The sequence below is a fragment of the Chanodichthys erythropterus genome, chromosome 12 (assembly GCF_024489055.1).
Source record: "Chanodichthys erythropterus isolate Z2021 chromosome 12, ASM2448905v1, whole genome shotgun sequence".
In the NCBI taxonomy this organism is placed as follows: domain Eukaryota; kingdom Metazoa; phylum Chordata; class Actinopteri; order Cypriniformes; family Xenocyprididae; genus Chanodichthys; species Chanodichthys erythropterus.
Window position 1 is genome coordinate 37,691,978 of NC_090232.1, and position 24,115 is coordinate 37,716,092.

The following is a 24,115-nucleotide window of genomic DNA, read 5'->3' on the forward strand; positions in this document are numbered from 1 at the left end:
TCATGCGTGCTTTAAACATGATGGTGATACAGCGTGCTTGGATGCTAGATGGGCGGGGCCATAGTTTGTAAAGTGACATCACTGCCCTTTGAAGTGAATTTCGGTACTTGACCCCATTGGATGAAAACCGGGAATCCTATGGGCTTTTTGGTGGCTTGATCCTTTTTTTTTGTATCCTAATTGCCACGTTAGTACTCGGTTAACTTCATTCACACTGGTTTGAGCTCACGGTGAAGCGCGAGGATAAAGCAGTGGGCAGAGATAAAGGTTTTCGCACGTTTGTACATTTTAAGCAATTTGCACAAGGAACTGCACGCCTCTCTTATCACCGGTGTGAAGTCGTGGATTGTCTGTTTTTCCAGATTGAAGCAGAGGAGTCGAAACCAGACGCTTTTAAGATCATCTGAAGGTAAATGAATGGCATTTAGAGCATGTTTACTTTGCGTATCTTTCAACCTGTTTGCCTGGCTCACATTCTCACTTAATTTGGGACCACTATCAACTTGGTTTACATCCCGTTTTCCTTCTGAACATTTTCTCGAATAAGGTTTGGTTTCGTTCGGATTTTACATGTTTGGGTTGGGCTGGGCTTTCAAAGGATGAATTGATTTATAACACATGGTATGACTCTGAACTAAAAACAGCGGCCTGCGCTCGGTTTAACACCGATTCTTTATTGGATGTGTTTTTAATCACTGCGCGTGAAGGGCATCGTAATTAATGAAATGACTCGCGTGGCTGCTGCGGTTACATGATGTAGCGATTCGTCTTCAGATTAAAATGAATGTCGTTGGAGGAACATTTGTTTTTCTTAAGCATAAAAGGATAATTTTGTTTCCTACAAAATAATTATGAACACATCATGCATCTTAAATCGCTGCCTTTTGTGTGTTTTTCTCTAGTATATGAGCAGCTTAAAACGTGAAGCTGTTTTTGAGAATTAAAAGATTCGATGTTGAGGAATTCCTTGTTTTGAATCGAAACGCGCACCGATAGCATCGCTTCACTCGACAAACCAATCTAGTACACGCTGGTCCACATAGCTGTCCTGCGTGTTAGGCTATTCTGACCCGCCTCGCCTCTCTTTACCCGACTAAACTACTAAAGCTCAGAGAGAATCGATAGTATAAGTGGACTATCATGGATTGCCGTCATTAGATATGGATGTGGACTACTTCTCGGAGCTTGTCTGGCCAATGCCTCGTTTTGACTTGAAATTATCGTTTGAATCGTGTTGATGTCATACTGTTATCACCCTGCCCTTGTAACGCCAGTAGGTCTGTAGATAACAGCGTGTCTCTCATCACACCCTGTCTCTGTTTACATTTTAGAATTCAGTTCTAGAAGTTCATGGCCGCTTTTAGCGCTAATGGCCCGGATATTTACGCGGCCTCAGGGAACTGTTGCCCATTCACCAGCGGTTCTTTCATGAGCGGTCGTTTTGTGCGAGAACAAATGTTGGTTTTAAGGTGCATTCGGTGATTTCTCACCAGTTTACAGGGTTTAAATAAAAAGATTGAAAGCACGTTATAAAATTAGGTACACCCACATTAGTTGAGTCGTATACCAAAAGACGTTTCGTTCTACATGGAGCGGGTCGCCCCTCATGGGTGTGACCATATTGAAATCACGTGACCAGCGGCATCATGCAATTAACAAGTTACTAATTTTAACAAAGAATTCACTTTATAATGTGATTTTAGTCAGTACTTCTAAACAAAGCAAGCTAGAAAACAAGTTAACAGCTTGGTCCAGATTGATAGAATAGATCTGCATGCGCGAGTTCTGTTCGAACAGAATAATTACAAGTGGAAAAATGTAATGCATCCAGGGTGCTAGGTGTTACTATTAAGTTCAAAACCACTGGTACCATTGGGTCAAATATGTTCCAGCTAAAAACTTGCTTAGTGCACCTTTTAAAGGATTAGTCCACTTTCAAATAAAATTTTCCTGAATGCTCAAATGTCATCCAAGATGTTCATGTCTTTCTATTGTCAGTTGAAAAGAAATTAAGGTTTTTGATGAAAACATTTCAGGATTTTTCTCCATATTGTGGACTTCAATGGCCTCCAAACGGTTGAAGGTCAAAATTACAGTTTCAGTGCAGCTTCAAAGGGCTTTAAACGATACCAGACGAGGAAAAAGGGTCTTATCTAGAGAAACCAATGCTCATTTTCTAAAAAAATACAACTGTATATGCTTTAACACAAATGATCGCCTTGCACGTGCTTCCGCTTTCCGCATTCTTCGAAAAGCTTACGCTGTATGTCCTACGCCTTCCCTATTCTACTTACGGAAAAAACGAAAATGGTGGAAGGCGTAGGACATACAGCGTAAAGCGGAAGCACGTGCAAGGCAATCATTTGTGTTTATAAATCATATACAGTTGTATTTTTTTTTTTTTTTTCGAAAATGACTGATTGTTTCGCTAGGTAAGACCCTTATTCCTCGTCTGTTATCGTTTAAAGCCCTTTTGAAGCTGCGCTGAAACTGTAATTTTGACCTTAAACCGTCTGGAGGCCATTGAAGTCCACTATAAGGAGAATAATCCTGGAATGTTTTCATCAAAAACCTTCATTTCTTTTTGACTGAAGAAAGGCATGAACATCTTGGATGACATGGGGGTGAGTAAATTTTATTTGAAAGTGGACTAATCCTTTAAGCAATTTGCAAGAGATCAAATTCTTTACAGGGTATTTTAAAACACCCTTGCCGATGCCATATAATATGAATCCACTATGATGTCTTGTTTAGCCCATAATGGTCTATTGTGTTTCCCAGTTGTCTCAGGAATTCGTCATACACGTTGTAATGCCAGCTGTGGTTGTAATTCCCCCCAAAAAACAAGATTGACCTGACTGGACAATCCAGAGCTAAAACCAGTTTGATGCTAGAATTGTAGAACAGAAAACAGGCTTTCATTGTAATGCCTACTTGTCCTAAGATTTATGATAGCCCCTCTCTGTTTCGACGTGTGCCTGAGCTCGGGTCAGTCAGGATGGAGTTGAGCAAGGACAGCTGCTATTATTGGTTGTTTTAGCCACACTTCTCAATGATGGAGTCCTTAAATTGACAGCTTTGTTTAAACAGGACATTTTCACCAATCGCTGACTTGTTTTTTAGTCGATACTGTTATGTAGCGATTGATTGTGCTTTCTATTGCATCCTGTGAGCTAATGATTTCATCACTTGAGTCATCTTGTGCTGGAACCAATACGTTGTGGTGTTGCATTTTGGTGCTGGTCCTTCTCAAATGTGTGGTTGGTATTTTGCAGATGACATAAGGTTTCTTCTGTCTTTTTTTTAAGGTAGGACACGGTTACATTAGCATATTTCTGTGAATTTTTGTGGGTGAAATCCAGTCATTTTAATAGGAGTCCATATGATCGGAAATTTCATGTGGGGGTGAAATATTTCCACACGCAGATTTTGCAAGATGTTCAAGATTCAAGTTGGTCTCACCACGGATTTGGGGTGTTGACCAAAAAAAAAAAAAAAAGCTACTTGGTTTGAAAGTGACTGTTGTATGAGCAGTGCTTCATACATTGCCACATTATTGAAAAAACCTGGCAGAAATTTTGCTAATGTGACCAAACCTTTAGTTTTATGTCTATGAAAATTCTGTAGTCCACTATTGTTCTTATAATATTGTATTATCCATCATTTAAAAAGAGTAGAGTCAAGGTAGAAGAATTGTTTAAGGGTGTTTGTACGCACATCTATTGATGTCCTGGCCAATGTAGCAGTCACAGATTGTACCATTTTACAGCTTTTGAGATGTCTGGTTGGCTTTGGCTTAGCCATGACCTCACAGTGGGGTGGTCGAGTTGAACAAGCAGATGCCCAGCAAGGAAGAAGCCCCAATTTTCTGTAGCCGATTAATGACATAAACCATGTTAATCATCAAATCGGTTTGCTTATGCCTTACAAACACTCTGGTAACCTAGTTTAGTATAAACTAGATTGACTCCAGTTGCAGTAATGTGAATTCCAGACAATCTGGTACTCTTTTGTTTCTTGCGAAATGGCTTCCTGAGTTTTTACCACAGGGATAATCTACTCAGTGCTTGACGTCAGTTTTGCATTTGGAAAGAACATTTTGAAATGCCCCTTTTATTATATTAAATCCTTTCTGGTGGTTTTATAACCCCCAAATCTGCTAAAACACTGGCACAGACATAAGAGCTTTTAACTGTCAGCAAACTAGTGCTAGATAACTTGGCAGAGAGTTTGTTTGTGTGTGTTTTAGATGGAACCGATGTCCTGCTTTAATCCTCGTGGGCTCAGTTTCTATCCATCACAGCGTCCTGCTGCGTGTCCAGTATGCAAACTACACCCAAACCATCACGCCACCATTCACCATCTGTTCTTTCTCTCCTTCTCTCTCTCAAAACTCCCTCCCTCTCCATAACATCTTCTGACACTAATCTTTTTTTTGTCTCTCTGTCTTGAACACGTGAGATGGTTCCAGCTTTCGCTTTACTCCTTTTACGCGCAAAGTTTAGAGTTTAGGAGCTTCTTCAAAAGTCCTTTTAGACCACTTTTAGTTCCATGTTGTTTTGCTGCCTCTTTCTGTACAATATCTCTCATGCTGTTTTGGCAGCTCCGTTCTGGCTGTGCCCAGCCCCTGTCAGCATGGTGCGCCCCACACAATGGGGAATGTCCTCTCTTAATCCTTACATTACGCATGGCAAAATCAAACCCTGCTGGGTCATTAAGCCCCATTCACACCCTATACTGAGACAACACAGACAGCTCGCTTGTCTGGAGTTAATCCTGTTGGATGAGTGGGAGCAGGGTCGTTATGTTTCTTCCTGTTTATCTGGATTGTTACTACTGTTTCACACTCCCTGAAGTCTGACACTTCAGCTTGACCCCACACATAATACTAACCCATTGCCCTTCCCTACACTAGGGCTGGGGGATATATCGCATGAATCACAATCACCTGCTTTCAAATGGAACGCCATTTAATAGACAGAGCCGTAGATCACTGACGAGCCACGCAATATCGCGTTCATTATCGCAGATGAATCGCCTTCGATAATGAACGCGATATTGCGTAGCTTTTCAGTGAACTACGGCTCTGTCTATTAAATGCCGCTCCATTTGAAAGCAGGTGATGGCGATTTAGCGCTAATCAGGGAAGCGCATTTCGTCAGTAAAGCCGGGTGACAATCGCACGCGATATATCGGCCAGCCCTACCCTACACCCATCCAGTAACCATTTACCAATGCTAATTACAGTACTAATGATGACTGGTTGTTTAGATTGACCAGGATAAGAACTGAAACCTGCTAAAGGAACTATAGTGTAAATGGTGCAGAGCATTTACAGGAAGTGCCGATTTGCATAATATCTGTATGGGTGTATTTTATCTGTAGAGGTGCGTGTTTGTGTGTGGAGAATCAGAAAGATGAGAAATCACACCCACCACTGGTGACTTTTATTACTTTGCGCATTTTAAAGAATTTCCCCCTTTCTGTGAGGAGCCTATTTCACAGGGAAAGTTTTCACTCTCACAGTTGTGGGTGTATATGAATGTTGCGACTTCCTGTCTCTTGTCCGTTTTAAGGAATGTGGTGTGCTCATAAACATGCTGAGATGTAACTCTGGGAGAAAGATGGGAATCTGGGTTTTCTAGCACAACGCAGCATGTTCCATTTTGTTCTGGATGTTACCGATATGCAGGCCAAGAGGATCTGTAGAGTTTCATTTAAAAAAATGTATACATTTTCCTGTGCTGATATTGCAGATTGGATTTAAACAGTAAAATGTGTTAAACAATTCTGTTTGCTTATTAAATGTTTTTTTGCTAATTGTGTTATGACTTAAGATACTGGTAAGGGTTTAGTTGCACGTTTAACTATGTTTCTGGAGATTTTTCTTCAAAATTAACACTGGAAAAGTCGGGCGTAATTATTACTGGCTGTCGTTTTCTATATGGCAAGAGTGAAAGTAAAAAGTGCACCCACAGACTGGTGCCCATGCAAATTTCAGAGGTCAGTCACAAGTGTGCAAATGCTGAACGATGAATTTATCGACTTGAGAAGCGGTTCAGACTTTAGTAAGCACAGACTTGTTTTCAGATGTTTGTTCAAAATATTATTTGTAATCATATGCCATTTCATTATTTGCAGATTTATGCATAATTTTCCAAAAATTTGGGATCAGTAAGTACAAAAGATTTCTAATTTAAAATTGTTCTTTTCTATTCATCAGGGGAAACAAAATCCTGAAAAATGATCAGTCTTGACAAATATTAAGCAGCACAGCATATTAGAATGATTTCTGAAGGTTCATGTGACACTGAAGACTGGAGTAATGATGCTGAAAAGAACATATTAAATTATTTAATTATAATTGAATTATATTTTGAATTATTATATTTTGAAAGAAATTAAAATAAAAAACTTTATTCTCTCCATTTCATCAACTTGTTTCAGAGTAACTGCTATCAGTTATAAACATAAGCACATTACTTAATATTAACACGCATTAACTAAATTCTGAAGATTAAATTAATATTTAACTTTCTGAATGTTATTATTCATTATTGGCATTTTCTTTACACACGGCCCAAATGCAGTACATTTTCATGCCCTGTTTTGATTGGCAGGATATATCGACCATGACTATCAGCCAATATCCGATAGTGTGAAAATTTGCTTTTATCAGCCAATATTGATTATTGGCTGATATGTTGGTGTATCTCTACTATTAAGAAAAACTATTGTTTGATGCAAGCTCTAGACCTGTATGTTTAGACCTGTCAAGAGAACAAGGCATTATAAAAACCTTAAATAATGGCTTTATGCACATTATAGCATTTTAGTCTTTGGTGAGAGCGGCCTCATGGAGACGATGTGGGAGTCAGATGAATAATTGACTGTAATGTGGAGGGAGTAATAGAGAGGGAATAGGAGGGGTGTGTTGCTGCACTCTTTCAGTGTTTTCATGTGTTGATCTGTTAGGAGTGCGTGTGCCAGTGGTAGCGTTGTGAGAGCACTGCCTTGTATGGGCAGACTGTATGAGGGGTATGTCCTTTTTTTTTTTTTTTTTTTTTTTTTTTTTTTTTACTTTCTGGTGAAATTCGTTTCGGTATTCTATCTCTCATCCCATCCCGATTATTTTTCTGTTTCTGCCAGTTACATGTGAAATTACAAGTTTAAACTAAACAAGTAGATATTTGTTAAACGGAGGCCTGGGTCCTGCTGCTAGCTCTTATTACAAGAATGCAGGATGTGGCCAACTACAGCTGCATGGAAATAGCTGCATGTTTGTCTATGACAGTTGGTTATGGCTCAGCCCTGAGGATCTGGAGGCCCTGTGCAGGAATTTGGATTTGCAAGGTCCCGTTATGTTCCTATTCGTTTTATATCAGTTTCTCTTGCACACTTTCTATAGAAACTGGACCTAGAATGTGGCATTTGCTTTGTTCCTGTGTGTGTCACGCTAGCTGTCGTCTGCAGATGTTTCTGAACTGCTTAGTGGAATGCTGTCACAACACAAAGTCCATCAAACCACTACACTAAGTAAAACGAGACACACTTTGGAAAGGACACCCCCATGTGGAAAGCAGCTTTATAAATTTTCTTTCAGCTTCATTTATTTCAGGTCTGATAATACCAGAAGTTTAATATAGGGTTAGGTTTAGGATTAGGGAAGCATGTTTTAAATGCTTTTTAAAATGTCCTTGTGGCACCTTTATAATCCTCAGTCTATACATCTAAATTCCCTAATCCAAACAAATGACAGATTAAGATATTGGACAAGACTGGAATGGGGTTTAATTGATGGTGGAGAGGCAGATGTCGGCTTCCTAATTTCATTGAAAAACTGCAAATATTAGTTTTTTTTTTTTTTTTTTTAAATCATGTTGTCCAAGCCTGGAGTCATGAATATGCATTTTCCTAGTTAGGCTGTGCTCTACAATATTATATTAGCTATTGCTTGCTTGTAAACATGGTAATTTGATTATCTATGAGCGAATTGTTTCTTTGAGTAAGTTCTTTTTAGATGAATTGGTTGAATAGGTTCTCGCATCAGTCTGAAAGATTTGTTAGCAGATCAGTCTTCACTCAAAAGGATGAATAACTGAAAAGGCCATAGAAAATTTCACAGAAATTTGTTGGTTAAAGTGTTTTCTGCACTCTTAAACGTAGACGTTCTTTATTGCCATCTGTGGTTCCATGAAGAACCTTTAACATCCATGGAATCTTTCCATTGCCCAAAAGGTAAATACAGTGGTAAAAGATTTTTCACACTAAATTATCTTAAGAACTGTTCACTAGAAGGTTATGAGAATATCCCGAATAGTTCTTCAATGGCATCGCTGTGAAACCCACTTTTGGGAACTTTATTTTTTAAGAGTGTGGACTGATTTGGTTTGGATGATAAAGTAGGCTTTTTTTCATGAGCACCTGAATGCTCTCACAAGTGCTTTTTAACCTAATGTACAAAAAAAATGGCTAAAACTAGAACCAAAACTAAAAAAATTAAGTAGATAGACATGAGAAAACAAAATTGATAAAACTTTAACTTTTGATATTTATGGGAAACCATGTGAACTGGATATAAAATAGCTGGACTCACTTGATTTCCAATGATCTGTGCTTTTGAAACTTTTTTTTTTTACTGAAATTTTGTCATCTCTGACTGAATTGGATTCTCTTCTTTTCAAATGTCCCCTGGTTGATCTTCACATCACCATGGAGACACAGAACTAGGGCTTCTGGGTAATTTTTGTGCTGTCCTGGGCAGAACGGTGACATCCCAATTCATCATCTTGGCCTGTAGGGTGACAAGGTTTCAAGAACTTGTCATCCATCTTATTTGTTTTCTGTCTCTTGGGTGACTTGCTTCAACATTTTTATTCAGTTTCGTTGTTTGTTTTCCTCATTGGGACATACTTGAGCCCACTCATCTCCTGCATGATGATGATTTAAAATTTTATTTCTCTGCTTGCCTTGTCATTGTTACTTCATCCCACGATTTTCCCCTTTTCCCTTTCTTTATTTGCTCTCTGGATTGGTGGCTTGGGCTTGTTGGAGAGCCAGAACAATAGCTCAGCTGCTAGGGCCATCTGTATTTCTGCAGACGGGGAACAGATCTGATGGAGAGGAGGAGGGGAAGGAGAGTAGAAGAAAGAGGGGGGTTGTGGTTATGTGGTTAAGGAGTAAGACAAGAGGATTCTGAATAAAGGAGTTTGGAGAAAGGAGAGGGGTGAATGGGTGCATAGCCCCCCTCTCCACCACATTGACCCTTTATCCTTCTTTCTTAAAGCCCAAACAGCACAATCGTTTTGCTGACGAGCTTTTGCGTCACTCCCTGAAGGAAAGAAAATGACTTGCATCGCGCAGTGCTTCATTAAAATAGTTATTGAAATACTTTTCTTTTAGAATTTTACCAAATTTTGATTTGTGTTTATTTATGAGCCATGAAAAGATGTGGATTTGGTTAGGTGAGGTGGTGAAAGATGATAGGTGAAAAAGATGTCTACTTGGACATGGGTGTTTCTTCAATAATGATATCACTGTTTACACTTGGCAGACAGGAAATTACTAGTTTGTATGAGCAGGTAGATGAAACCTACAGTCCAGATAATGGCATCATATTTCTGTATAGCAGGTGGTGGTGACGGCATTGTGTAAATGATCCACACAAATCAACGCTAAATCATCTTAATATCTTTTTTTTTTTTTTCTTCCTCCTTTTAATGGAGCCATTTTTGACTAATGTCTTGGTGACTCACTAAAAATCTTTACAAAATTTCTCAGCACTCAAGTTGTTGTTGTGAATAGAAAATAATTATTCATAGTTTTACTTCTAGAATGCTTTGATTTGTTAAATGTCATTCCAAACCCATATTATTTTTCTCCCACAAAAGGAGATATTTGGCAGAATGTTTTTGCTGCTTTTTCCATACAGTGAAAGTGAATGGTAAAGTTATAAGTTGTAAAATATACAGGGATCAATTTCCATCCTGTAACATGACACATTGTATTTGTATTTCTGGCAATCACAATTGATTTTATTATTATTTTTTTAAACAGAATACTTTTATAGTACTCCATTCTAGGTTGCAAACAATTTTAAGACTTCAGTGACTCGTTCTCTAGGATGTTTGACCTGGACTTGATCTTTTTTGTATTTTGGTTCCTTCATAATGCACTATTTCCTGTTTTTCCCAAGTTGCACTTCATGGGAATGGTTCCCTTTAGAAAACACTGCTTCCCATTTAACTTAAAGTTTTCTATCAGTGGAGTGTTTTATTTCTTAACCCTCTTAGTTTCATAGTCACTTAAAAGTCTTTAATTCTATTATACATGGCAAAAGCTTTTCTCTGCCATACTGATTGTGTTTGTGTCTTTCCCATGTTTTTACAGGGCAGTTATTTAGTTGGTCAACACATACATTATCCCTGGGTTCAGTGTGTGAACAGCACTGAATCCAGCAAGCGTCTCTAGCAGCAACCAATCAACGGGTAATATTGGAGATGAAACCTGATGGGGTGGCCACATCACCATCTGAACCAATGGAAACTGAAGGAACAGAACCCATAACGGAACCAACCGGCAGTGACGGGGCATCTCAAAATGGCACTACACCATCACCTCCACAACCCGATGAACCCCAAAATGAGCAAGCAGCTCCTCCAACTGTGAAGGAAGCTCCTGGGAAAGCAGTAGATGCTAAAACCAAATCCAAAGGCCCAGTCAAAGGCAAGACTACAGCTGCAGGCCCAGCAACCACTGGACCAGGCACACGACCCAAAGCAACCCAAAGCCGTGTGGCTAATGGCCTCACAAAGACTGCAGCAAGTACCCCAACCAAGAAACCCATTCCAGCTTCCACTAATGCTGCAGACAAGAAAAAAACCACCACTAATGTTGGACCTTCTGGTCCCAGTAAGAAACCTGTGAGCTCTTCTGCTGTTTCAACCTCAAGGGCCCAATCTAAAGTAACGACTGTTGGAACTAGCAGATCAACAACAACTGCTGCCAGTGGAACAAAGACAGGAACAGCTGTCAGCACAGCCACCAGCCTGAGTAGAAGACCTGCCACCGGTGCCACAAGTGCTGCAACCAAACCCAGAACCACAGGTAAGATGGCCTGGCATGTATGAGTTTACTAGATGACTTACTGAGTTTAATTTTGGATTTAATCCATGGGAATAATCCATTATTCGCATGTGTTAGATGTAACACACACCTCTTGCAATGCAGACAATTTATTGTAAAATTAAAAATGTCATTTTATTTAATTGTGGTTCTTTTCATCATGGCTTTGCATTTTATTTTACCACTATTTTCCAGAGCAATCCCTGTGAATTTTCAATTTGGACCATGATTTATTTCAATTTCTTTTCTTCAGCTCCAGCTCCAAGGCCAGCCGCTGCCCCTTCTGCCAAACCCAGCACTTCAGCCACAGCCAAAACCACTGCCGTTCCCAAAACTAACAGGTAAAGCAGCTTTTGGAAGTTTAGATGGTAGTTTGTGCTTGGAAATTTGACTGTATTTGAATGGAAAATTGAAATGCTGGGAAGTGGACAATTATACTACTTTTATGTGGATTTAAGGCATCAATAAGGCAGCTCTGGATGCAGTCACATTTGGGAACTGATTTGTGTTTGGGACACCGTTTAGTGGAGAAACAATACAAATATCAATGACTGCATGCTTTTTGCGATGGAATGGTCTCTATTGTGTGTCTGGCAGTTATTGACTCAAGTTTCTGTCCCTTTGTGAGTCAGTCTCCCTGAAAGACTGCTTAGATCAGGCTTTACCAGAGTATAGGCTCAACAGTGATCTTTTTGTTGATGATACTCTCTGGGAATGATAATTGGTATCTTCACTTGAGTTAAGCTGCTTTTATGATCCAAGTTAGCTACATTACCAATTATGTCTGTCTGTCCTTTGTTGTCTTCAGTCTCTTGTTCATTCCTTTCATCCCAACATTAAATTGTTTTGCAGTTTTACTTAATCATTATCAGAATCAAATGTCTAGGACTGATCAATTTTATTTTCATCCCCTCCTCACAAATGATTTCCTTTCCCAACTTATTACCATTTATTCATTCTTTTTATTAATAAAAAATGCCTATAACACAATGAAAACATTAACTCCATGGTAAATTTGGAAATGTTTATAAAATATTACATTGTTTTAAATCAGTCATAGAATTTTCTTTGTTGCTCAGATCTAAAATCGTATCATTAACAATTCACTTTGTGAGTGTGATTTCTGATATATTTATCAATAAAAACAAATTGTATGATAATATTATACATTTATATTAAATTTAAATTATATTTAGTAATCACAAACGACTGCACGTCATTGAAGTCATTGCCGGAAAAGTGTGGGAAACTTGTTTTGAAGAGTTAAACTTTGTTGCGGCTGATTACTTCCCTATCCAATCTCCTCAGTTAATGTGGATATGACTGGTCTTGTCTGCTGATTAGTTTAATTATGTCTTAATTCCATGTGTTTGTTGCAATGTCAGTTTACAAGGCTGTTTTGACTCACTTTTGTTAGGATGTGTGTTTTCGGCAAACAGAACTACAGGGTGTGGTTTGTGTGCACACTGTGTTTCTGCATTGACTCTGAATTCAGTCTTTAATGAAATGCTCAGATAATGGAGAAATGGGTAGTGAATAGTGTGAGTATATGAGCACCCATTTGATCTTTTTATTTATTTTTTTCCATCTTCCTTTGATGCATGTCGCACAATATATATCCTCACTCCAGCTTCAAATGAAATGTTTGCACTGCAGAAACACAATCACACCCCGACTGTGGGAAATGTAAACTAGTTCCATCAAAGTCTTCTCATGATCCATCTACAGCGTCTCCCTCTCCTCTCATCTTCGCTTTCACTCTTACTTTATTCTTTATGGTATATGTATATGTGCTGGCTAGATATTTCAATATTCCTGTCTATAGATAACATTGTGATTGAGGTAAGAGGTTATTGGCCATGGTTCTTTGTCTGTAACTGACTATAACAACCGTCTTGCTCACACAGTTTGTAGTTTCATGGGATTTGGATAATTTGATTTGGTGAGCACAGCACTTTTCTTTTGTATTTGGGAGTTTTCCTGTCTAGGTTGCAAAGTGAGCCTCTTAAATTTTTACCCTGCGGGAGTCATGGACCATTTTAATTTCCCTTGAACCAAGCTGCTGGTTAGTCTTTCTCCATTTGTTTTCCCTTTTCCTTTGCTACAATACTACTGGTTAACCAGATGGCTTCTGTCACATTATACAAATATTTAAAAATGAATGAGCTTATAAATTTTAAAATGGTGCTAATGAGGTTGAAAATAAAAGTATTTAAAACCCTTAAAGGTCCAGAATGAATGAAGCGGTTAAAACCTTGAGTGATGTATCAAAGCAGTGTGTTACTGTGTAAGAAAAATCCACTGCCCAAGGCTCTGTTGAATGGCACACTTTTTTTTTTTCTTTTTTTTTTTTCCCTCTTTAAACCCAGAACAGAACCTTCATCCTAATGGCCGTTACTTAATTAAAACTTAATTATTGATATACAGATGTCTGTGCCAGTGGGTGTTGTGTTCTTTCCCATTGTGTTAAAGGGAGATTGCTTCTAGGAGCGTCTTTGACCTCTTAACCTTAGAAAAGTGCAAACTCTACTACCATTCACATTTGCAGAGCATTTGGCTTTGACGTTTTATTGTCATCTTAAAATTCTCAACCAATTATTTTGTTTAGGACTTGGAAAAATAGGTACATAATGGGGTTGACCATGTTAATGTCTGTTAGTCTTGTCTTTATCAAAATTATAGCCTTGGAAATTTGTTCTGTTTGGCTAGAAGTATAATGAGCCCTAAACAGGCAAAGTTTTTTTTTGTAAGTACTTTATCCTTTGGATGTCTGAGCTTTTGAGGTCAGCATCTCCGTGGAAACTATTTGGTTTGTTCTCTCCATCTGCATCATTTTAATTGAGTTGTAGCCATAATGCTACAGAAATGAAGATAAACAAATCTGTTTACCTTAGTGGGTATGCTACGCTTATCTAATGCCTTAATGCTCTCCTGTTGTATTAGTTGCCCTCTATTTATGTAATGGGATCACAGTTCTATTTTCTTTTTCCCCATTGTTGTCTTTATTCTGCTTTAATTTGACCAAAGATGGTTTAATCTGTATCCTAGTTAGTACAAATAAACTTAATGTAGGTCATAGAATTGTATTGGGAAATTCCAGTTCTTTTGTTCTCATCCTTTTTAACAATTGGCTGTTGTTTCAGAATAATTTGTGGGGGAGATGTTATAGCCTTGGCATGTGGGGCCAAGCCATTTGACCATATTCACTATTGTGCACTATACTATAAGGAGTTTGCTCATTGCCTGTATTGTCTGCACAAAGAGCTGGAGTATGTCTTGTGTCATGGTTATTGGCATGGAACTGAGAATTCCAACATGCTTCATACAGTTCTTATCTTTTGAAGTTCTAGTGGATCTAATTCTTGCTCACAAAAAGTCTTTTATGGTGTTTTTGATTATAAAGGCTAATGCAAAGGTCATGACATTTAAAGAGATGTTAGCTAATTGGTTCCAATGGCATTCCGCAGTGTTTGACTGTATCTACATGTATAACTAAATATAGATGTTCTTCTGAGTCAACAGTTTTCCCTGCCTAGTATTACTCTTATTATTGTCTTACTACTTTTAGTTGTGATTAGTTGCAGCCTGTTATTTAGGTTAGAAGCTTGTAACTGTTATCTGGGATTCACTAATGTTGAGCTTAAGCAAGTTAACATGGCATCAGGGTCTGTGGGCATACAGTGGCACTAAACTGTGACCATAGAATTTTTCAGCAGCATTCTTTGTTTCTGTGACTGTTACCCTGTTGTGCTCATGTCTAAATAAAACAAACTGTAAACAAGAACTTTATCAGATCATATCAGCATGTTAGGCTGAGTGTTGGGTCCAGTTAAGGGAAATTTGCTTGTCGATCATCTAGCTAAAGGCAATTTTTGAACTGCAAGTCTTTTTGACTAAAAGCATCTATTAAATGGCAAGTAACCAAAGTATATGAGATGATGCAAGTGATCTTCTCATCACTAATTCTCCCCTATGAGAACATGAAAGGAGGAATTAAGGAGCAACTACATTAAGGGAGTGTAGGCTAGACTGAAGGAAATTGATTATCATCTTCCATTTCTCCCTAATGTGGTCACTTACAAAACGCTTTACCCATCCCCGCTCCTATTTCCTTCATCACACAATTTTTCTCTCTCCCCTTTCTTGTTTCCTCCTCCCAACCCAAGTCACTTTCTCTCAGGTTAGAGAAATGAGTGGTAGATGCATTAGTTGATGAATGGCCCTAGTGGATTGGTTTTCTGCTTGAAATTGCTTTTATGGTACGCTTACAGACTACAGATTTACTACCAAAAGCAGGAAGCTGGTTTGATAAGAACCTATTTTGTGCATGTACTGGCAAAAACCAATATCTTGAAAGGCACTGTAATGAAACTAATTATTATAGCTTGAAACATAACTCATCTATATGCTTTCTGTACCTTTTTCATACAGTAAAATATCTGAATGTGTAAAATGCATCAAACACTAAGATTAAAATGGCAAACATCAAACAGACATCATTCTTTTTCTAAACTGCTCATTACTTTTTTGTGTGTTCTTTATTAGGGCAACTGGAAGTTCTGCCCCACGACCAACTGCTATATCTGCTACAGGAAGAACGGTAACCAGTACAACTGCTTCTACTGCTGCAGCTACTAGAACAAGCCGCACTGCTACACAACAGCCTGTTAAACCCTTGGTTACAGCATCAGCTGCTCGGAAAGGTGGCGCACCATTTATTGGATTACCATTTATTAAATTTATATTATTTATGAAAAAGCATTGCTTAATTTGTTCATTTCATCAAGTCATCACAATCTATTTGTCATTTATAGATGTTGGAAAAACAACCACTTCAGCACCTGCAAAAAGAACAGTTGCCTCAACAATATCTCATCCTGCTTCCAACAAGTCTTCAAATCCAGAGGCTCCAAAGCCAGCTGCAGCAACTAAACGACCTCCACCTAGCATCAAAGCGCCTCAACCCAAACCAGATGACAAAAAAAGCGTACCAACACGTAAGGTGCCCCCTAGTCCACGAAACAATCCCTCACGGCCAGCATCAGGCAAGAATGCTGCAGCGTCTCCTAGTCACAAACAAGCAGCTAGCATGGTTGGTGTGAAGCTTCAGCCTTCTAAACCAACACAGTCTGTTTTGCCCCTTGTCAAAGGAAAGCCCGATGATAAACAATCTGCAGCAAAGCCTGATGATAAAGAAGCTGCAGCAGAGTCTGTGCAACTTTCAGCAGCTGCTGTAGCTACTGTTGCTGTAGCAACAGCTGCTGCCATAGCCAGGGAAGAGTCTGTTTCAGGGCCTGAAGTTACTCCAACTGTCGAGAGCTCCCTGGATGCACCAACCTCCTCTTTAGATGTGCTGGAAAACGTAGATGTGCAGGTCCCTAATGTAAACTCCCAAAGTGTGCTGGATATTTCTAATACAGAGCCAGAAGCTCAAGAGGCCTTAATAGAAACTATTCCTGTTGAAGTGGCTTGTCCGACATCATCTGCAGTTGATCAGGAATCTGAAGAGCATGTGTCTGGCAAAGTTGATGAAAAGCTTATTATGGCTGTGGCACCAATTGCGCAGGAAGCAACTGAGCAGGAAACCTTGACTGCTTCACCAGTTAATAACTCTGTTGCTGCTTTAGTGTCCTCAGGTGTAGAGGTGGCGGAAAAAGCTGAGCCAATTAACAGTGACTGTTATGAAGATGTGGAAGAAGAAGAAAGGGAAGGCAGTCAGCAAGTATCTCTTTCAGAAATGAGTGGCACCCAGCCTACCGAAGAGTCTCGACCTGGGTCAGCTGGGCTTGCTGGGTCAGTTTGGCGGGCAGGGGCCTTGCTTTCAGAGCTTGACTCCGAGGATGTGAGTTGCAGCCAGCAGGGAGCATCAGAGCTCAGTGCTCCAGGTGTCCTAGAGGGCACGGAAAGCATGGATGATCTAGGTGATGCAAGCCTTAAAGGAGCTGATGGTGAAGGTGCATCTGTTGGGTCCCCTGACTTTGAGAAGGTTCCTGATATTCTTGCTAACGAAGATGATGATGACGACGATGATAATGATGATGATGATCGAGTTTGTGACATGGAGGTAGGGTCAGAAAGAGCAGAGGACTCTCATGGGCAGCATCATGACAATGAGGATGATGAAGAGGATGAAGATGTAGAGATGGCAAGTGAGGGCATCACTGAGAGTGGGCTTGAAAGTTATGGGAATGCAGATGAGGATGACTTGACCGAAGACTACAGATTAGACAACTTGAACCGAATCCAGCCGCCTCCCATGGTTCCCTCTGCTCCTCCAGCAACCCAGTGGAACCAGTCTAGTTGCTTTGCTGATGCCTGGGCCCAGCCACCACAACCTGCCTTTACTCTTCTCTCAAGTCCTTCCTCTGAATGTTGGCAAGCAGACCCAGAAACCCCAATGCAAACACCTGCTCAAGCTACACTTGATGTAAGCTCTGAAAGGGGCTCTTCCCCTCTACCACCAAACCTTTTTGAGCCTCCAACTTGCTCACCTCAACAAGCCCCACTAATTGCTGCAGAGGGAGATGTTAGCCCCAAACCGGGCTTGACACCCTCTCAAACCTGCAAATTCCAGTCTGGTACCTCCAGTGACCCTGACCTAGCATCTGATAGTAACAGAGACACAAGTATACCAGAGGAGGTAGAAGATTGCAAAAAGTTCACCGGTATTGAAACTCATTCTAAAGAGGAGCTGCAACCAGAACCGCTAAACCCTATCCCCACTGTCCTGCCTGACATCATGCAGGACCTAGGCATCCACCTTGAACATGCTGATGAGGAAGATGAACCAGAAACTCTGCCAGCTGATGATGTACTGGGTGGTCCAGCAACTGCTCCATCATCCCCTTCATCAGCTACTGAGGATGAGGCAAGTGACACAGAAGGTGAAATGCAGATCGGTGAACCTCAAGCTGAGCTACCTGGCACTGGGAATGCCTATGGAACTGCGCCTGTGGGCCACAATTTGTCCAGTTTGGAGGAGCGTGAAGAAATGGGCGGGGAGAATGAAGCTGGTGGTGGTAGTGAGACCCCTCAGTCTGCCACTTCTGCTGCATCCTATGGCTTTGACTACATGACCTCTAACTCCAATGCCCAGTCATCTGCCGAGAGTTGCAGCAAGAGCCCTGGCATCTTTTCTCTTGAAAATGAAGAGCAGCTCTCAGATGAGGCCAAGGATCCATCTCTTCTTAAAGAGTTGATCATGATGCCTACTGCTCCATCTGGGGGAAAGATTGATAATATCAAAAGCCAACATGGGGAGTTCCAGTCCCACCCAGAACAACAGTACATGCTGTGTGGAGAGTCCAGGGAGCTGCCTGAGCCTGATTCAGTACCGGGAGCTGTACCCTTACAGTCAGGTTTGACTGACCCTTCATCCCGACAGCACCTAGAAGAAGAGCAAGATCTTGACACTCCGCATCCTTACTACTCCACTATATGCGAAAAGACTGATAGTCCCCTGGCAGGTAACGTATAGAGTGCACTTTAAAAATCCACTCTCCAGTGAACCATGTTGATGTCATCCCTAAATAAGGGTTTTGTCTAGCTTGGGGTTTCCTAGTTGATGTCTTTTTATTCAGTTAAGAAAACACTCATTCAGCAGTGCCACTTACACAATCTAATACAGCTATTAAAATTACATTTATAAGTATATGGCTTAGAACCTGTATGTGCAATAGCTACTACCGTATACACTTGAGGTGATTTTTTTTCTTAACTATTCTTTTTAAAACTAATAATGGGTGTTGGTCTGAACTGGCATGAAATTGTTTGTGGAGTCTTTGAAATGACAAAAAAGAAGCCTTGAAGAAGAAAAATGAACAATGTAATGGGACTTTCAACATATTTTGTGTATTTATCCAATTCTTTTTTTACTAAACAAATGCATATTCATTGCTTTTTGTATTCTGTTGTCTGTTAACTGTAAATGCCAGTCTTTCATTCCTTTCCCATCATCATCATATTCTGTCCTCACATGTTTCTCTCTTCTGCACTTTAGGGTTTGCTAACCCCTTACTTTTTTATGCCTTGTTTATTTGGAGTACTTATTGTCTTAGCGTTAAATAAAGGTTAGACGTTTAACATGATTTCTTTTCTCTCTGTATGTTTTTTGATGTTTGCGTTTCAAGGTAATTTGTACTGGTCTATTTTAATGCCCACTGTTCATCCATCACTATGAACTTTTAAACTGGTAACATATGAAGTAGCCAAATAATAAAGATAACGATGATATATTCATCTTAATATTAGGTATTTAATATTATAAAACATAAAAAAATTAAATATTTAGTACATAAGGCCGAGACACTAATTCTTGGTATCGTTTTTTTATGTTGTTAAAACTTCAGAGCACACTTTAAGTCATAATCAATGGAATATTTGATTTATTCACTTATGGCATTATAATTAAGTTGCTAATTCTAAATTGTAAACTTGTACATACACATTTGCACACGAATACATATGTTAAATCTTGTGTAAGTGAATTATGTAAAGAGAACCAGATGCTTGCAGCAGAAGAGTTTTTGCTGCAGAAGTATGTCCTTCTGCTTGTATTCCCTCCTCCTTTCCTTGTTTGATCCCGCCTTCTTCTCAACTCCCTACCATCCAGAGGAGGAAAAACAAGATCTGACCCCATCAACCTTCTGGATCTCACACTCTATCAAGGTGCTTTAGGTCCTCCACCTCATTTTTTTTATTTTTATTTTTATTTTTTTTTAAATAAATTCTCCATCTATTTTGATACCGCTGCTTCTGGAGTAGACTTTGCACACCTTCCACTTTGGGACTAACAGGGTGAAACTGCTTTAATCACTCTGATTATTAACTGTTTGAGCTGAAGCTATTTGAAAGGACCTGGCTTGACATATTTACCTGGACTAATTGGACTTCAGTAAATCCCTATGCTGGGTTGTTCTTAATCCCCAAACTGGACTTGCTTTGCACAATGCACTTCTGTAATTTTTCCTGTTTTTTTTAAGCATGCTCACCTCACAAAAGAAATATGCTGTACACTGAGGTGGCTTATTGTGTAAAGCATGTTTTGTTTTATATGCATGGGTCTATTGGTGGGTCATGTTTTCTCATTGTTTAAAAAAAGAACCTGTTTGCTTCCTGCTGTATTGTAATATGCATGGTGAGCACTCACTTTTGCATGTGTTCAGCTCTTCACATTAAGGGAGATTGTTTACCTCATCAGCTGCTTTTTTTTTTTTTTTTGCTCTTCACAATAGTTAGTGGTTACTGCATATACAGGGTGTGCCACTTTTATTGCACAAATCTCACAAAATGATTTTAAGAGAATGTCACAAGGTGCAAAATTAGTAGTTGTTCTTTCCTTCTTTGCTACAATTGTTTCATCTTATACTGCAATCTCACAATTTTGTTTCTCCATAATGCTTTTTTTTCTGCTTCACCACAGCCATCTTTGACATTGTTTTATTGCATTCTGCTTCACTCTCCTATTTTAACATGCTTTGGACACTGTTTCATTCACAGAAAGGAACTTATGCTTTCCACCACAACCAAATGACTTGCTTTCCATCCAAATGACGATGTCATCCAAACTTCGTCTCCGGCCACGTGCTGCACATGTGACCCAACCACCACGACTGCCCACTGACCTCCCACCCAGAATACCAAATGCGGTGTCAAACACACAGCTTCGATGTCTAGAGCAACACCAACAGCACCTTCATGAGATCCAGCAACGACAGGAAAAACGTAATCGAGAGCAAGAGAGACAAGAAGCAAGAGAAGAAAAACAAGTGAGGAATGAAAGGGAGGAGCAGGAGGAGGAACAGAGGAGAAATTTACTTGAGTTGCAACTTAAGCAACAGGAGCAAGAACTGAAGCAACGACAGCAGATCATGCAGTGGCAACAAGAACTTGAACAGCAGCAGCAGCAAAAACACAAGGTGCATACACCAGTCGTCCTCTCTCCTTCATCAGGACTCTCCACCATCTATGAAACTCTGGAAGCAAGTGACACAGAAGATGAACAGGAGGAGGAGGGACAAAGAGTGGTTGAGGAAGTACAAGATAAAACATCTTTTAATGTGTGCCCTGGAGAAGACATGCAAAGATGCACTGAAAAAAATGACTCTGCTGATCTTTATTCACAATACTCAACACCTTCCCCAAAGTCTACTACTCAAGATCCACAGCGAGAACTTCAGGACACTGACCCTGCATCACACCAAGACAGTTCTTCTCCCTTAGGATTTACTGAGCAACCTCCACCTTTGGAGTTTGACTGGGGGAAGAAGGTGGACATTGTTCACCAGCTCATCAATCAGACATTAATGCTTGCAGGTGATGGTTGCTCGCCCCTTTTTCTGCTACCCGGAGGAGCAGGTGGGACACTCAGCCCCCTCGAAAGCAGCCTGTGGCCCAACTTGTTGCCACCTTTGACACCCCCTTCAGCCACCGTGACGTCTGTGAGCAGCTTCTCACCTGAGGTTCCAGGCAGCTCTGCTCAAGGTGAGTGGACTGTGGTAGAGCTGGAGACACATCACTGAGGAAAGTTGAATAAGAAGCTTCCCAAATATGAACTTCTGGACTCAAAAAAACTTAAGATGAAGGTCCACCAATAGAGAAGCGCATGTTGTAGCATTAGATAACGGAGCCTTGTCTTGATAGTCTTTTGGAGGATGTAGTCACGGATTAGACGGGTTCATTCATTTCAGTTCTGTAGTATTTCAGCTAGTGTTGGAGTAGAAAATTGAGTAAGAAAGAAACTGATACACGCAGAACAGTGTGCTGGACGATCATCATTTTGCTCTTTCTTTGATTTGTCTTCATCCTGAGAGTTATTCTAGTGCAGTGAGCTTTCATTTCAACTCCCCACCCCAAAGCAATGGAAAACTACAGTCCATATTTTTATGCTACTGATACAGCCTCCCTGCCAAATTGATCAGCCATATCTGACCTGCCCCCATGCAAAAAAGCTATTTCCATAAGGTTTAATGGAGATGGCTGGCTTGGACTACATACATTTATCTCATTATTGAGCTCTCTACCCACAATGGAGGCAAGATGCCAACTCAGTGACTGAGCAAGTTAAAAGAAAATGGGCTCCTTTCTCTGGCTTCTCTGAGCAAAAGATCTGTGAAAAAGATGAGGTAAATTGAAACATGCAGGTTTCAAATTCAGATCAAGCAGGTATTTTTTTTTTCTTTTTTTTCTTTTTTCTTGCTCTGTGCTGATTACAAAAGCCCAAAATGGTTTAATTCAGCTCTTGTGCAATTGAATAGCACAAAATGTTATCAAGCAACCCCTTTTCTGTGCGTTAATTAAATCTACTGGTTGACACAAGATTTACAGGATTGACTACAGAGGTATTTTGAAGGAAATTTCATTCGACAACTTCAGTTGCTCCCAATTGCAATGTTTAATTGCAAGTTCAATTACAGATTTTCCAAAGAATGCACAGCTACACAAAATTTCTAAACAGATCTTGGGGGCGTCAAAGACTGTTTTTGGTCTAATCCTTATGAAGAATGACACATGAAAATTTGTGACCTACAATTATGATTTGGTTTTTGTTTGTTTTCCAAACTATATGCACTGCTGTAACATTTTATAAATAGCTGACACCAGAAACTTTGCCATTCTAGATTTTAATGTGTTACAGAAATTTTGTAATTATATTATGAGATGACAACCGTGCAGCTACATCAAATAATCTATACTGTGAACCTTCTAAACACTGTGCCTCCCTTACCTGTCCGATCTTTGAATGACTATCTATTTGAGGAACAAGGAGCTACTCTCATAACCACACTCATGCAGTTTAAATAAGGTTTTCTGGTTTGCTGTGCCTCAGAATGACTCCCACCTTTAGAGAGCTGGAGGTGCTAAATTAGCACTCTCATACACTGTCACAATAGTCTACCAAGTGTTTACTGACCCTCCTTGGGGTCAAATTGTTTAGTCTCATCTAGTATAAATGAGAGAAATTGTCTTTTTGAAGTGTTCTGCACTGATCTGTCTCTATGTATTTCTCTGCATCTTATCTCTGCGTTAAAGTCTGGGGGGAAAAAATGAATTATTGGAACAAAGAATTCCAAAGAATCCAGTGGGTCACATAAGTAGGCCTAATATGTTCACCCAAATTTAACATGTAATTAGATTAGACAGATGTTATACATTAATTGATGTTTGTGTGTCTGTTGAGGAGTTTTGTTTGTCACATATCTGATTGAATGGATTGACTGAATTTGGCAATTGGTGATTGCCCAGAGAAATGTTAAAGCACAATTTGATTGTTGGAGCTTATCTCGCCTATATTATCCGTTTTGTTGTTTTGTGAAGGTACATGTATATTATTTTAAAAAGGGAAAATGTTTAAAGTCCATTTACTGTATTATGAAGAGAGATTATGAAGAGGTTTTATTTCATTTGTGCTATAATGGTGTACTGCCTGTTTGTCCAGTGCTGTGAAGTAGTGGTTATATAATAGATTATATATAGTATTGTTTTGAACACTGTAATTGCAGAAGAATTGTTACTACTATTTTTTTTATAAATACATCAAAGGAACCACTTTGCTTTTTAATCAGGGAACACAGGGATTCCAGGTAGATTGACTTTCACTGTATTTTGGCTGAACTACTGTTGTATAACTTGACATATCACTTTACAAAAATGTACAGGGAAAGCTACTGACACAAACCAGCAGTAAAAATAATGCACTGAAAATGACTCTCTAGCTCTGACTGGGCTGATTTACAATAAGACAAATGAAGGAATACAACATTATTCATAATGCTCTGCCCTCTAAACTGATATTTATGAGATTTTCCATCAACAAAGACATAACTGCATCTGTGTGGAACATTTTCCTACTTTTATGTATATTTTTGTAATTTATTATTTTGAAAGGAAGCATTTTTTTTATTTCTTTGTTTTATAGAGAAAAGTAGGCAGTGGGCCAGGACTGCCAGCAGGATTTATTTCTGGACTTTGTAACAGATTACTTGGACGCCCA

At 39.5% G+C, this 24,115-nt stretch overlaps 1 protein-coding gene across 4 annotated transcripts; it reads left to right on the forward strand.

Annotated features, from left to right (window-relative positions):
- The first annotated feature begins 118 nt into the window (after positions 1–118).
- Positions 119–24,101, forward strand: prr36a (proline rich 36a). 4 transcript variants are annotated; one of them, XM_067404691.1, is made up of 7 exons: positions 119–409; positions 10,390–11,106; positions 11,378–11,465; positions 15,670–15,827; positions 15,939–18,590; positions 19,736–19,791; positions 20,623–20,792. In XM_067404691.1, exons 2-7 carry the CDS (start codon positions 10,500–10,502, stop codon positions 20,674–20,676), a joined length of 3,615 nt encoding a protein of 1,204 aa, XP_067260792.1. In that variant the 5' UTR covers positions 119–409; positions 10,390–10,499; the 3' UTR covers positions 20,677–20,792. The 4 variants fall into 4 exon arrangements, with proteins under 4 accessions (XP_067260792.1, XP_067260790.1, XP_067260793.1 ...); XM_067404689.1 differs by lacking the exon at positions 19,736–19,791 and having other exon boundaries at positions 20,623–24,101; XM_067404690.1 differs by lacking the exons at positions 119–409; positions 19,736–19,791 and adding an exon at positions 1,144–1,277 and having other exon boundaries at positions 20,623–24,101.
- The last annotated feature ends 14 nt before the right edge of the window (positions 24,102–24,115 follow it).

Bases quoted from the DNA above. Each gene is read 5' to 3' on its own strand.
- prr36a (XM_067404689.1), top strand. From the start codon at position 10,500: ATGAAACCTGATGGGGTGGCCACATCACCATCTGAACCAATGGAAACT. The intron at 11,107-11,377 runs GTAAGATGGCCT...TCTTTTCTTCAG, and splicing joins AACCAAACCCAGAACCACAG to CTCCAGCTCCAAGGCCAGCC. The intron at 18,591-20,622 runs GTAACGTATAGA...TTTCATTCACAG, and splicing joins GACTGATAGTCCCCTGGCAG to AAAGGAACTTATGCTTTCCA.